Source organism: Macaca fascicularis, chromosome 1, assembly GCF_037993035.2.
Source record: "Macaca fascicularis isolate 582-1 chromosome 1, T2T-MFA8v1.1".
Classification (NCBI taxonomy): Eukaryota; Metazoa; Chordata; class Mammalia; order Primates; family Cercopithecidae; genus Macaca; species Macaca fascicularis.
The window spans coordinates 27,037,496-27,052,387 of record NC_088375.1 but is presented as its reverse complement, the minus strand read 5'-3'; the positions used below and the strand labels follow the sequence as shown (position 1 = coordinate 27,052,387).

The window sequence follows — 14,892 nt, the reverse complement described above, 5'->3', positions numbered from 1 at the left end:
GGCTACTTTAGGGCTCAGAAAATAGTATATAGATATTCTCAAATATATTTTACACTGTTTGGTAGAATTTTTCCTTTCCTCTCTTCTTTCTGTTCAATCAAAAGGAATTAGAAAGTCTTGCTATATTGTCAAAATGTAAGGAAAACACTTAGAATTCCATTATTTGAAGAAAATTTAACTATAAACTTGTTAAATTAGCCCAGCTAATGTTTGTATTTTGGGTAGAAATGGGGTTTCACCATGTGGGCCAGGCTTGTCTCAAACTCCTGACCTCAAGTGATCTGCCTGCCTCGCCCCACAAAGTGCTGGGATTACAGGCAGGAGCCACTGCATCTGGCCTAGAAGGACCAATTTTCTGATGGAAAATTTTAGGATCAGGGAATCCTAATTTCAGATCTCAAAATATATCTCTCTACTCTGATAATTCATACAATTTTATTAATCTTTTAGTAATGTCTTTTCATATTCTTTTACTAGGAAGAGCAACGAAAAATAGAAGAAGAGAAAGAAAAAAAGAGAGAGAATGACATAGTATTTAAAGCATGGTTGCAAAAGAAAAGGGAGCAGGTCTTAGAAATGAGGAGAATTCAGCGAGCAAAGGAAATTGAAGACATGAACAGTAGAGTAAGTAAAACTTCTCTGAAAAATAAGTTTATACAGTTATGAAAGCTGAACTTATTTACAGAAGGGAGTCTGGATATCAGACTAACAGCCTATGGAAGAAGTAGAAAAGTTGTTCAAGAACTACCCTTGCAAAAGATGCAACATGCAGATAACTACAATTAGGTTCTAAGAGGCCTTGTGAAAATGAAATGATTCTTATTTTGTTCAGACTTTGATGGAACAGAAAACAGAAAACTATCAATTCATTTTTTCAAGGTGTAACTTTGGTATTCAAACGGGACAAAGATACACCCCCCCCCCACAAAACCCTACAGACTGATCTCACTTAAGACTAGACATATAGAAATCTTACGTAAATCTTTAGCAAATTAAAGACACCAAATTATTTAAAAGAATTAAAAAAACAAAATCCAAGAGAAAATTTAAAAATCATCCATATCCTTACTAAAAAAAGATATATATGTAAAGTAAAAGTTGAAAATTCAACCCTAAGCTCTTCCAGGCTCATCTCCAGTGATAACTACTTTTAACAGCGTGGTGCAAATCGTTTTAGATCTTACTTATATATTTACATGACAAAAGTTTTATTCAGTTTTTTTTCACTTCATCATGGAACTCTTTCTAGGCCATTATGTTTAAATCTCTCTTTTTCAAATAGCTGCATGGTATTACAGTGTTAATTTATTAAGCCATTCTTCATTTGTAGATATTTAGGTTGGTTCTGATGTTGCGCTAGTTAACAGTGCTGTAGTGAAGAGGTACATTCTATGGGAACATCAGTAATCTGTAGGAGAAGTTCTTCAGAGGGGAATTTATAATTTTTGAAGGTTTAGAGTGAAATGTTTGGTTAAAGATGCAAAAATAACCTCCCAAAAGATAATATGAATGTATAGTTCCTCCAACAGTGTGTGAGAGTGAATGCTACACCTGTTTCTCCAACAGTGTGTGAGAGTGAATGACTAACACAGTATGTGGGTTATCATCTTATTTTTTCTTCAAATTAGTAATATACATGCTTGTGTATGAGTATGTGTGAGAAATAATAAGAGATAGATATAGGTCTCTACCCCTAGTTTTTGGCACACAGCTCCTAAAACCTTTTTAATTTCTTGAGTGATAGGGGTTCTACATGTATTTCTGGTTCTAATAACTGAGCTTTTATCCTGGCTTCTGACAAAGAGCTGCTAATTCCTTGGAACCTCTTAGGTGATAGGACTCTCTTTGTTCTAATAAAATGACTCTTGGTGGGCTCCTGGATAGGGACTGGCTCCCAGAAAGACTAAGCCATGATTAGAAACTTGGAACTTTCGGTTCTAACTCCTTTCTTGTAGGAAGGGGGAAGGGGCTAGAGATTGAGTTAATAATCTCAATGACTATGTGATGAAGCCTTTATAAAAATCCCAAAGCTGCAGGGTTCAGAGAGCTTCTAGGGTATGGGAAATGTGGTGTTGGGAGGGTGGCCTGCCCCCAAGAGGGCATGGAAGCTTCACACCCCTTCCCAAATACTTTGCCTTGTGTAGCTCTTCATCTGTGTCTTTTATTATATTCTTTATTAATCAATTTGTAAATGTGTTTCCCTGAGTTATGTGAGTTGCTCTAGCAAATTAAACCTGAGGCGAGGGTCATGTTCCCACCACTCCCCACCCTGGCAATATATAGCTGGTCAGACAGAAGCACTGGTCACAATCTAGGCTTTTGATTGATATCTGAAGTGGAGGCAATCTTGAGGGATTGAGCCCTTAACACATGGGATTTGATGCTAACTCCAGGGATATATTATCAGGTTTGGATTAAACTGTAGGATACCCAGCTGGTGTTAAACTTGTCAGTGTGGGAAGTGGGAACCCTCCTACATTTTGATAACCAGAGGTGAAGTATTCTGTGTTGAGTGTGAATAAGAAGGAAAAACAATTGGTTTTTCTATTTATATAGCATGTGTATTCTTCTGTGAATTTCCTGTTTATAATCTTTTTCCTTTTTTAGTTTGGTTTTTATTATTGAAGTGGTATATGAGAGATTTTGATCCTTTATTGATATGTTATATATTTTCCTAGTCTGAAAATATATTTTTTGTTACAGTGTTTATTATGTCATTTGTGGAAGTTTTTAGCTTTTTAAAATCTTGGGATGGGCAGTACTTTCACAAGCAAGGCAGAAAAGACATAAACTAAAAGAGAAAATATGGAGAAATTTGACTGATACTATATAGTAAAATAATATACTGAGTAAGATTTATTTTAGGAAGGAAATTATGGATCCATAATAACAGATCTACTAATATCATTCATCACATCAGTAAGTAGACAAAAGAATATTATCTTGAAAGATATAGCAAAGGTATAATTTCTTTTTAAAAATTCCTAATAAAATGCAGATTATAAACACTATAATTGGGAAATACTCTAGGCATACCTGTTATAGTCAGAAACATGTAAGGTTCTATATTAAATAACTGTATTCTGATGTTTTAATCCAATTCATTAAGAAAAGGAAAGGACGTAAAAATAATAGAAGTGATGCGGCTAAGATGGCTGACTACATACAGCGGGGCTCAGAGGCTCCTATCCCAAAAAAACATAGTAAGCGTGTGAATCCTTCACTGGCAACCAAGGTATCCAGGTTCTCTCATCAAACTTGACTAGAAGGCTGGCGTGACCCATGGACAGAAGGAAGAATAGTGTAGTGCGTGGCCCACCTGAGAGCTACACGGGAAAGGAGAACCCCCTCCCCCCAGCAAGGGACGCAGTGAATGAGCACTGCTACCCAGAAGGGGAAGCTGCTTTTTCCATAGAACTGTGCAACCCATGGATCATAAGATCCCACTAGAAAATCCAGGCCGCTGGGGCCTAGCGTCCCAACCCTAGAACACGCAGATTCTTACAGCTTCTCAGCTGGAATCTGCTCAAGCCTACTGCACTCCTCGTGGGAAGGGTGACCAGTTTAAATTGTTGAGTTTCAGGTAGGCATGAAATATCCAGGTGAAAATACTGAAGATTAGTTGGAGAAATTTATCTAGTTTTCAGGAGAAATGTTGAGACTGGAGATAGGAAATTAGCGATTTCAGAGTAGTTTGTGGATGGAGTAGTTTGTGCGATAAGGATATGGCCATTGAAATAGGTGGCAAGTGTTTTGGAGAAAGACATAGAAGATGAGAGAATCAAAGGTCTGTGGGGGTGGATATTCAATGGCTCTTCTATGTAGTTATAAATATACCTTGGGACTGGGATGGAGAGGAATATTGAGTCAGGAGTGATCAGAGTTGGTTAGATAACTATCTTTAATAGAGCCAAATGATACAAATATCAAAGGAGAATGGGTTATCTCAGGAAAATGGAGAAGTACAATTCCAAAGACGTATGGGGAAATGAACAGAATATTAATTTATTTGTCTAACCACTGAAGTACTTGAAGTATGGCAGAAAATGCAGCTTCTGTTTCAGAGAAGATGTGGCTTGGGGGAGAATCAGAATTTGCATAAGATAGGAAATTTAGGGCCAGATCCCTTTCAGTGACTTGGGAGGATGGATGTTATTTGGGAGTTTTTATATCATTGACTAGGAATTACAGAGAACTAACAGGGGTTATGAAGGACAGGAGGAATTTGGGGTTGGGTAAAGAAGCAGCACAGCATATTGCTGTAGTGATTAAAGGTATAGAAGACAAGAGGAGTTTATGTTTCAGTCAGTGACTATGGAAAACACAGCTATGGCCATACTGCTGATAGCTTCTTGGACGATGATGGGCCTTCAGGCCTCATGGCATTCCATGTATTGATTTTTTTAAATGGGGTATTTGCAAAAATAAATGTACAGTATGTTCTGTTGTGCAATATTTGTACATAATTGTGCTATATTTGTACATAATAAATAGTAATCTTGGATTGTATTCTCAGAAAACATGAGTCACATTGAACATAATTTATTTCAAAATATTTATGTAGAAGACATGGTTATATATTTCCCTTTGAATATTTATTTTGTATATGTAGTATTTTTTGCTACATTTCAAGTCTGTCTCAAAAATAGATTTTAATGAGAAATAGTATCACAAGCTAATAGTATTCCGACGTACTTTTATGAACTTTGTCTCTACTGAAGCTGAAATATAGCACAATTTGGTAGCTGATTAATTTGGCTTATTAATACATTGCTATAATAAGTGCATTATGTTGATTATTTCTGTGGGACATCCTGTATAATGTGAGTCATAGTTTCCAGAAAATATCTTTAGCATTTATAGATTGTGGAATGACCTTTTTTACATTAGATGAATAAAAGATCTTAGGTGATGTAATTTTTATTGCCATTTTTAGGAAAAATAGCTAAAAATGACTTTCCATCATTGTTTTGAAATTTGCTTCTCTTGATCAGTGCTATATATGTATACACACACATGAAAATGTATGTATGTATATAGTCTATCTATGTTAACTGTCCATAGGTACTTATATACCTTGTGTATTCTGCATTGGATGTAATGTTGTATTAATGCCCATATAGTCTAGTTGGTTGATAGTGTTGTTAAGATCTTCTGCATGCTTATTGTTTTCCCCCATTTTTCCTATGAATTACTGAGAAAATAGTGTTCATAATTTCATCTGTCATTTTGCCCCTTGCCTATTTCTCCTTTGGTTCTGTTGAGTTTTGCTTCATGTATTTTCAATGTTGTGGGTATACATTTAGGACTTTATGTCTTCCTGATAACAACCTTTTCCCTTTATGAAATGTCCCTCATATCCTGAAGTCTGTTTTGTCTGAGGTTAATGTAGCCACACCAGTGTTCTTATGCTTACCATTTGCATGGTATAACTTTATTCATATTTTACTTTCAATGTATCCGTGGCTTTGTATTTAAAGTGGTTTGTGCAGACGTCATATATTTGAATCTTCCAGTCCAGCAGTCCACTCCTTTTACTTAGTATTCACTTGTATTTAATTATTTTTTTAAATTATACTTTAAGTTCTGGGATACATATGCAGAAAGTGCAGGTTTGTTACACAGGTATACACATGCCATGGTGATTTGCTGTACCCATCAACCTGTCATCTACATTAGGTATTTCTCCTAATGCTATGCCCTCGCTAACCGCCTACCCTCCAACAGGCCCCAGTGTGTGATGTTCCCCTCCCTGTGTCCATGTGTTCTCATTGTTCAGCTTCCACTTATGAGTGATAACATGCAGTGTTTGGTTTTCTGTTCCTGTGTTAGTTTGTTGAGAATGATGGTTTCCAGCTTCATCCATGTCCCTGCAAAGGACATGAACTCATCCTTTTTTATAGCTGCATGCTATTACGTGGCATGTAACTGCCACATTTTCTTTCTCCAGTCTATGATTTATGGGCATTTGGGTTGGTTCCAAGTCTTTGTTATTGTGAATAGTGCCTCAGTAAACATACATGTGCATGTGTTTTTATAGTAGAATAATTTATAATCCTTTGGGTATATACCCAGTAATGGTATCACTGGGTCAAATGGTATTTCTGGTTCTAGAGCCTTGAGGAATTGCCACATTGTCTTCCACAATGGTTGAACTAATTTACACTCCCACCAACAGTGTAAAAGAATTCCTATTTCTCCACATCCTCTCCAGCATCTATTGTTTCCTGACTTTTTAATGATCACCATTCTAACTGGTGTGAGATGGTATCTCATTGTGGTTTTGATTTTCATTTCTCTAATACTAATGATGATGAGCTTTTTTTCATATGTCTATTGGCTGCATAAATGTCTTCTTAGAGAAGTGTCTGTTCATATCCTTTGCCCACTTTTTGATGGGGTTGTTTTTTTCTTGTAAATTTAAGTTCCTTGTAGATTCTGGGTATTAGCCCTTTGTCCAGTGGATAGATTGCAAAAATTTTCTCCCATTCTGTAGGTTGCCTGTTCACTCTGATGATAGTTTCTCTTGCTGTGCAGAAGCTCTTTAGTTTAATTAGACCCCATTTGTCAATTTTGGCTTTTGTTGCCATTGCTTTTGGTGTTGTAGTCACGAAGTCTTTGCCCATGCCTGTGTCCTGAATGGTATTGCCTAGGTGTTCTTCTAGGGTTTTTATGGTTTTAGGTCTTATGTTTAAGTCTTTAATCCATCTTGAGTTAATTTTTGTATAAGGTGTAAGGAAGGGGTACAGTTTCAGTTTTCTGCATATGGCTAGCCAGTTTTCCCAACACCATTTATTAAATAGGGAATCCTTTCCCCATTGCTTGTTTTTGTCATGTTTGTCAAAGATAAGGTGGTTGTAGATGTGTAGCATTATTTCTGAGTCCTTTATTCTGTTCCATTGGTCTATATATCTGTTTTGTTACCAGTACCATGCTATTTGGGTTACTGTATCCTTGTAGTATAGTTTGAAGTCAGGTACCATGATGCCTCCAGCTTTGTTCTTTTTGCTTTGTATTGTCTTGGCTATGCAGGCTCTTTTTTTTTGTTCCATATGAACTTTAAAGAAGTTTTTTCTATTTCTGTGAAGAAAGTCAATGGTAACTTGATGGGGATAGCATTGAATCAGCAAATTACTTTGGGCAGTATGGCTATTTTCATAATACTGATTCTTACTGTCCATGAGCATGTAATGTTTTTCCATTTGTTTGTGTCCTCTCTTATTTCCTTGAGCGGTGGTTTGTAGTTCTCCTTGAAGAGGTCCTTCACATCCCTTGTAAGTTGTATTCCGAGGTATTTTATTCTCTTTGTAGCAATTGTGAATGGGAATTCACTCATGATTTGGCTCTGTTTATACTATTGCTGTATAGTAATGCTTGTTATTTTTGCATGTTGATTTTGTATCCTGAGACTTTGCTGAAGTTGCTTATCAGGTTAAGGAGATTTTGGGCTGAAACGATGGGGTTTTCCAAACATACAATAATGTCATCTGCAAACGGAGACAATTTGACTTCCTCTCTTCGTATTTGAATACCCTGTATTTCCTTCTCTTGCCTGATGGAACTGGCCAGAACTTCTAATACTATGTTAAATAGGAGTGGTGAGAGAGGGCATCCTTGTCTTGTGCCAGTTTTCAAAGGGAATGCTTCCAGCTTTTGCCCATTCAGTATGATATTGGCTATGGATTTGTCATAAATAGCTCTTATTATTTTGAGATATGTCCCATCAATATTTAGTTTATTGAGAGGTTTTAGCATGAAGGGCTGTAGAATTTTATTGAAGGCCTTTTCTGCATCTATTGAGATAATCGTGTAGTTTTCGTCATTGTTTCTGTTTATATGATGGATTATGTTTATTGATTTGTATATGTTGAACCAGCCTTGCATCCCAGGGATGAAGCCGACTTGATCTTGAACTTTTTCATGTGCTGCTGGATTCAGTTTGCTGGTATTTTATTGTGGATTTTCACATCGATGTTCATCAGGGATATTGGCTTGAAATTTTCTTTTCTTGTTGTGTCTCTGCCAGGCTTTGGTATCAGGATGATGCTGGCCTCATAAAATAAGTTAGGTAGGAATGCCTCTTTTTCTATTATTTGGAATAGTTTCAGAAGTAATGATATCAGCTCCTCTTTGTACTGCTGATAGAATTCAGCTGTGAATCTGTCTGGTCCTCAGCTTTTTTTGGTTGGTAGGCTATTATTGCCTCAATTCAGAACTTGTTATTGGTCTATACAGGGATTTGACTTATTTATGGTTTGGTCTTGGGAGGGTGTATGTGTCTAGGAATTAATCCATCTCTTTTAGATTTTGTAGTTTATTTGCAAAGAGGTGTTTTTAGTATTATATAGTTCATTATATGATGGTAGTTTGCATTTCTGTGTGATCAGTGGTGATACCCCCTTTATCATTTTTTTTATTGTGTCTATTTGATTCTTCTCTCTTTTCTTCTCTATTAGTCTGGAGAGCGGTCTATCTATTTTGTTAATCTTCAAAAACACAGCTCCTGGATTAATTGATTTTTTTTTTTTTTTAATTTGGAGTGAGCATTTATTTGCACAATTACAACATGCGGACAAACCCAGGTGAGATGAGTGAGTCTATGTTTCCACCCACCAGGCTGACAAGGGGTGGCCCCAGGGGCCGGATGCCCAGTCCCCAGGAGGCCCTACTCCTCTTCCTCTCCCGAAGACTCTCTCTCGAAGGTGTAGGCCGTGAAGCAAGCGTCCAGTGTCTTGGGGACAAGGGGATGCCCCGGTCTCACAACCTCAAAGCCCAAAAAGCTGAAGGTTCAGAGCAAGGCAGCTCTATCCTGGTGGTTTCTTGTGGAAGCAAATGAAGAAAGGCATGGTTGGCTCGCAGCTGCTCCTCAGCAAATTCCAGGAGAACTGCAAAGCTGTCCTTGCTCCCTTCAGGCAGCCGCCGCCCGGGATCTCGATGTAGAGGCTGCCGCCACTCAGCACTGTTCCACAGTTAATGCGTTTGGCGTCTGTGAGCCCGGACTGGAGGTTGAGAATCCTCATCTTGTCCTTGGACATTACTTCCTCTGTTACATTCAGCCAATCATCCAAGTAGAATAAGTTAGCTGAAAGATTGTGATCTCTCTGACTATTCCCTCCCCACCTGGGATCTTCAGGGGTGGGTGAGGGGCTTCAGGGGTGGGTGAGGGGCATCAGGAGCACCACCGAGGCCCCCGACCCGGGTTACTACAGCAGCGGAGGGAGAGCCTGGAACTCTCACTGCTGCTGCCCTGGGGGCTGTGCAGGCTTAGAAGCGGCATGGTGCGGCTGGCGTGGATGGTGGCGCTGGGTTTATCCCCTTCCTTCTCTCTGGCGAAGCAGTGGCTATTGAGGGTCTGCTGCAGGGAGGATTTCACCATCCTGCCAGTGGGGTCCGAAACCAGGAAAACCTCCCCTGGCCTCTCCCTCCCGCCACCGCCGCTACTCGCCATTCGTGATTAATTGATTTTTTTGAAGGGTTTTTCATGTCTCTATCTCCTTCAGTTCTGCTCTGATCTTAGTTATTTCTTGCCTTCTGCTAGCGTTTGAATGTGTTTGCTCTTGCTTCTCTAGTTCTTTTAATTGTGATGTTAAAATGTTGATTTTAGATATTTCCCGCTTTCTCCTGTGGGCATTTAGTGCTATAAATTTCCCTTTAAACACTGCTTTAGCTGTGTCCCAGGGATCTGGTACATTGTGTCTTTGTTCTCATTGGTTTCAAAGAACTTATTTATTTCTGCCTTAATTTTGTTATTTACCCAGGTGAAGGTGGTTTTATTCAGGAGAAGGTTGTTCAGTTTCCATGTAGCTGTGCAGTTTTGAGTGAGTTTCTTAATCCTGAGTTCTAATTGGATTGCACTGTGGTGTGACAGACTGTTTGTTATGATTTGCATTCTTTTGCATTTCCTGAGGAGTGCTTTACTTCCAACTATGTGGTCAGTTTTGGAATATGTGCTATGTGGTGCTGAGAAGAATGTATATTCTGTTGATTTGGGGTGGAGCGTTCTGTAGATGTCTATTAGGTCCACTTGGTGCAGGACTGAGTTCAATTCCTGGATATCCTTGTTCACTTTCTGTCTCATTGATCTGTCTAATGTTGACAACAGGGTGTTAAAGCCTCCCACTACTATTGTGTGGGAGTCTAAGTCTCTTTGTAGGTCTCTAAGGGCTTGCTTCATGAATCTGGGTGCTCATGTATCGGGTGCATATATATTTAGGATAGTTAGCCCTTCTTGTTGCATTGATCCCTTTACCATTATGTAATGCCCTTCTTTGTCTTTTTTGATCTTTTTTGGCTTAAAGTCTGTTTTATCAGAGACTAGTATTGCAACCCCCTGCTTTTTTTTTTTTTTTTTTTTTTGCTTTCCATTTGCTTGGTAAATATTCCTCCATCCCTTTATTTTGAGGCTATGTGTGTCTTTGCACATGAGATGGGTCTCCTGAATACAGCACACCTATGGGTCTTGACTCTTATCTGATTTGCCAGTTGTGTCTTTTAATTGGGGGCATTTACCCTATTTACAGTAAAGGTTAATATTGTTATGTGTGAATTGGATCCTGTCATTATGATGCTAGCTGGTTATTTTGCCTGTTACTTGATGCAGTTTCTTCATAGTGTCAGTGGTCTTTACAATTGGCATGTTTTTGCAGTGGCTGGTACCAGTTTTTCCTTTCCATATTTAGTCCTTCCTTCAGGAGCTCTTTTAAGGCAGGCCTGGTGGTGACAAAATCTCTCAGCATTTGCTCGTCTGTAAAGAATTTTATTTCTCCTTCGCTTATGAAGCTTAGTTTGGCTGGATATGAAATTCTGGGTTGAACATTCTTTTCTTTAAGAATGTTGAATATTGGTCCCCACTCTCTTCTGACTTGTAGGGTTTCTGCAGAGAGATCTGCTGTTAGTCTGATGAGCTTCCCTTTGTGGGTAACCCGACCTTTCTCTCTGGCTGCCCTTAACATTTTTTTTCTTTATTTCAAACTTGGTGAATATGACGATTATGTGTCTTGGTGTTGCTCTTCTCGAGGAGTATCTTCGTAGTGTTCTCTGTATTTCCTGAATTTGAATATTGGCCTACCTTGCTAGGTTTGGGAATTTCTCCTGGGTAATATCCTGAAGAGGGTTTTCCAACTTGGTTCCATTCTCTCTGTCACTTTCAGGTACACCAATCATGTAGGTTTGGTCTTTTCACATAGTTCCATATTTCTTGGAGGCCAAGTTTGTTCCTTTTCATTCTTTTTTCTCTAATCTTGTCTTCACATTTTATTTCATTATGTTGATCTTCAATCTCTGATATCCTTTCTTCCACTTCATTGATTTGGCTATTGATAGTTGTGTATGTTTCACGAAGTTCTTGTGCTGTGTTTTTCAGCTCCATCAGGTCATTTATGTTCTTCTCTAAACTGGTTATTCTAGTTAGCAATTCGTCCAACCTTTTTTCAACGTTCTTAGCTTCCTTGCATTGTGTTAGAACATGCTCCTTTAGTTCAGAGGAGTTTGTTATTACCCACCTTCTGAAGCCTACTTCTGTCAATTTGTCAAACTCATTCTCTGTCCAGTTTTGTTCCCTTGCTGGCGAGGAGTTGTAATCCTTTGGAGGAGAAAAGGCATTCTGGTTTTTGGAGTTTTCAGCCTTTTTGCACTGGGCTTTCCTCGTCTTTATGGATTTATCTACCTTTGGTCTTTGATGTTGGTGATCTTTGGATGGGGTTTTCATGTGGATATCCTTTTTGTTGATGTTGATGCTATTCCTTTCTCTGTGTTAGTTTTCCTTCTAACAGTCAGGCCCCTCTGCTTCAGGTCTGCTGGAGTTTGCTGGAGGTCCACTCCAGACCTTGTTTGCTTGGGTATCACTAGCAGAGGCTGCAAAACAGTAAAGATTGCTTCCTGTTCCTTCCTCTGGAAGCTTTGTCCCAGAAGGGCACCTGCCAGAGCTCTCCTGTCTGAGGTATCTCTCGACCCCTGCTGGGAGGTGTCTCCCAGTCAGGAGGCACGGGGGTTAGGGACCCACTTGAGGAGGCAGTCTGTCCCTTAGCAGAGCTCAAGCACTGTGCTGGGAAATCTGCTGCTCTCTTCAGAGCTGGCAGGCAGGGACATTTAAGTCTGCTGAAGCTGTGCCTGCAGCCACCCTTTCCCCCAGGTGTTCTGTCCCAGGGTGATGGGACTTTTATTTATAAGCCCCTGACTGGGGCTGCTGCCTTTCTTTCATATATGCCCTGCCCAGAGAGGAGTAATCTAGAGAGGCAGTCTGGCTTTGCCAAACTGTGGTGGGCTCTGCCCAGTTCCAACTTCCTGGCTGTGAGTGGAAAACTGCCTACTCAAGCCTCAGTAATGGTGGACGCCCCTCCCCACACCAAGCTCAAGCATCCCAGGTCGACTTCAGACTGCTGTGCTAGCAGTGAGAATTTCAAGCCAGTGGATCTTAGCTTGCTGGGCTTTGTCAGGGTGAGATCCACTGAGCTAGACCACTTGGCTCCCTGGCTTTAGCCCCATTTCCAGGGGAGTGAATGGTTCTCTCTCACTGGCAGTCCAGTATGAAGAAAAACTCCTGCAGCTAGCTCGGTGTCTTCCCAAATGGCTGCTCAGTTTTGTGCTTCAAGCCCAGGGCCCTGGTGGTATAGGCATTCCAGGGAATCTCCTGGTCTCCTGGTTGTGAAGACCCTGGGAAAAGCGTGGTATTTGGGCCATATTGCACTGTTCCTTATGGCACAGTCCCTCACGGTTTCCCTTGGCTAGGGGAGGGAGTTCCCTGACCCTTAGTACTTCCCAGGTAAGGTGATGCTTCACTCTGCCTTGGCTCACTCTTTGTGGGCTGAACCACTGTCTAACCAGTCCCAGTGAGATGAGCAGAGTACCTCAGTTAGAAATACAGGAATCACCTGCCTTCTGTGTTGATCTCGCTGGGAGCTGCAGACTGGAGCTGTTCCCATTTGGCTGTCTTGCCAGCCACCTGTGTATTTAATTATAATTATTGATCTGATGGTTTTTAGATCTGTCATTTTGATATTTGTTATCTATTTGTTCAATTACTCATCCTTTTCTGCTTTCTAATCAAGTGTTTAAAAAACAGTCCTTTTTATTTTCTTGTATACTTTTTAGGTATGCCTCTGCATGCTTTTTTAAAAGCATTGCTCTGATTATAATATTTATACTGAATGTGTGGAATATCACCTTTGAAGAATTTTTTTTTCCTTTTGCTGGATATAGAATTTGAGGCTGATAGGTATTTTTCCCCTGCAGCATTTTAAAGATGATGTTCAATTGTTTTACAACGTGCATTGTTTCTATTCAGAGGTCGGCTATTATTCTTATCATTGTTCTTGTGTATATAATAAGTTTTTTTCCTCTTGCTTCTTTAAAATTTTCCTGGCTTTGGTTTTTAGAAGTTTATGACATGTGTGATTTTCTTTGAATTTACCTAACCTGGGTTTTGCTCAGCTTCTTGGATCTTTATGTTCATGTTTTGTACCAGATTTGGGAAATTCTCAGCCACTCTTTCTTCAAAGGTCTTTATTCTTTATTTTTCTTTTCCTACTTTATCTTTTTTCTCTTCTCCTTCTGAAAATCAAATTTTACATATGTTCTAACACGTGCTGTTATATCATCTTACTAAACTTCTGTTTACTGAAAATTTTTTTCCTTTGTTCAGTTTAAATCATTTCTGTTGATCCATCTTGAGGCATCAGTACTTCTGCAGTGTTCATTCCACTGTCAAGCCCATTCAGGGAATTTAGGTTGTGTTTTTTTTTTTTTTTTTTTTTTTTTTAATTTTTTTGTGGTGTGTTTGTTTGATTTCTTTTTTTTTTTTTTTTTTTTTTGAGACGGAGTCTCGCTGTGTCTCCCAGGCTGGAGTGCAGTGGCATGATCTCGGCTCACTGCAAGCTCCGCCTCCCGGGTTCACGCCATTCTCCCGCCTCAGCCTCCCAAGTAGCTGAGACTACAGGCGCCCGCCACCACGCCCGGCTAGTTTTTTGTATTTTTTTAGTAGAGACGGGGTTTCACCATGTTAGCCAGGATAGTCTCGATCTCCTGACCTCGTGATCCACCCGCCTCGGCCTCCCTGATTTCTTTTTTTTAATTATACTTTTAAGTTCTAGGGTACATGTGCACAACGTGCAGGTTTGTTACATATGTATACATGTGCCATGTTGGTGTGCTGCACCTGTTAACTCATCCTTTACATTAGGTATATCTCCTAATGCTATCTCTCTACCCCATGACAGGCCCCGGTATGTGATGTTCCCCACCCTGTGTCCAAATGTTCTCATTGTTCGATTCCCACCTATGAGTGAGAACATGCGGTGTTTGGTTTTCTGTCCTTGTGATAGTTTGCTCAGAATGATGGTTTCCAGCTTCATCCATGTCCCTACAAAGGACATGAACTCATCCTTTTTTATGGCTGCATAGTATTCCATGGTATATGGAATATATACACATGTGCCACATTTTCTTAATGCAGTCTCTCACTGATGGACATTTGGGTTGGTTCCAAGTCTTTGCTATTGTGAATAGTGTCGCAGTAAACATATGTGTGCTTGTGTCTTTATGGCAACATGATTTATAATCCTTTTGGTATATACCCAGTAATGGGATGGCTAGGTCACATGGTATTTCTAGTTCTAGATCCTTGAGGAATCGCTACACTGTCTTCCACAATGTTTGAACTAGTTTACAGTCCCACCAACAATGTAAAAGCGTTCCTATTTCTCCACATCCTCTCCAGCACCTGTTGTTTCCTGACTTTTTAATGATCAACATTCTAACTGGTGTGAGATGGTATCTCATTGTGGTTTTGATTTGCATTTCTCTGATGGCCAGTGATGATGAGCATTTTTTCATGTGTCTGTGGGCTGCATAAATGTCTTCTTTTGAGAAGGGTCTGTTCATATCCTTTGCCCACTT

At 39.6% G+C, this 14,892-nt stretch overlaps 1 protein-coding gene and 1 pseudogene across 17 annotated transcripts in view; one reads left to right on the top strand and one right to left on the bottom strand.

Moving 5' to 3' along the window:
• The window catches only part of CCDC181 (coiled-coil domain containing 181), a 69,298-nt gene that overhangs the window by 43,272 nt on the left and 11,134 nt on the right, over nucleotides 1–14,892 (top strand). For 13 of the 17 annotated variants that reach the window (XM_065522367.1, XM_045392438.2, XM_015432415.3 and 10 more), the window contains one exon: nucleotides 478–624. The exons of the other annotated variants lie outside the window; for them this stretch is intronic. In XM_065522367.1, the coding sequence (XP_065378439.1) occupies nucleotides 478–624 (147 nt within the window). The remainder of the gene's footprint in view (nucleotides 1–477; nucleotides 625–14,892) is intronic. 17 annotated transcript variants of the gene reach the window in all.
• LOC135965414 (ornithine decarboxylase antizyme 1 pseudogene) lies at nucleotides 8,517–9,572 on the bottom strand (annotated as a pseudogene).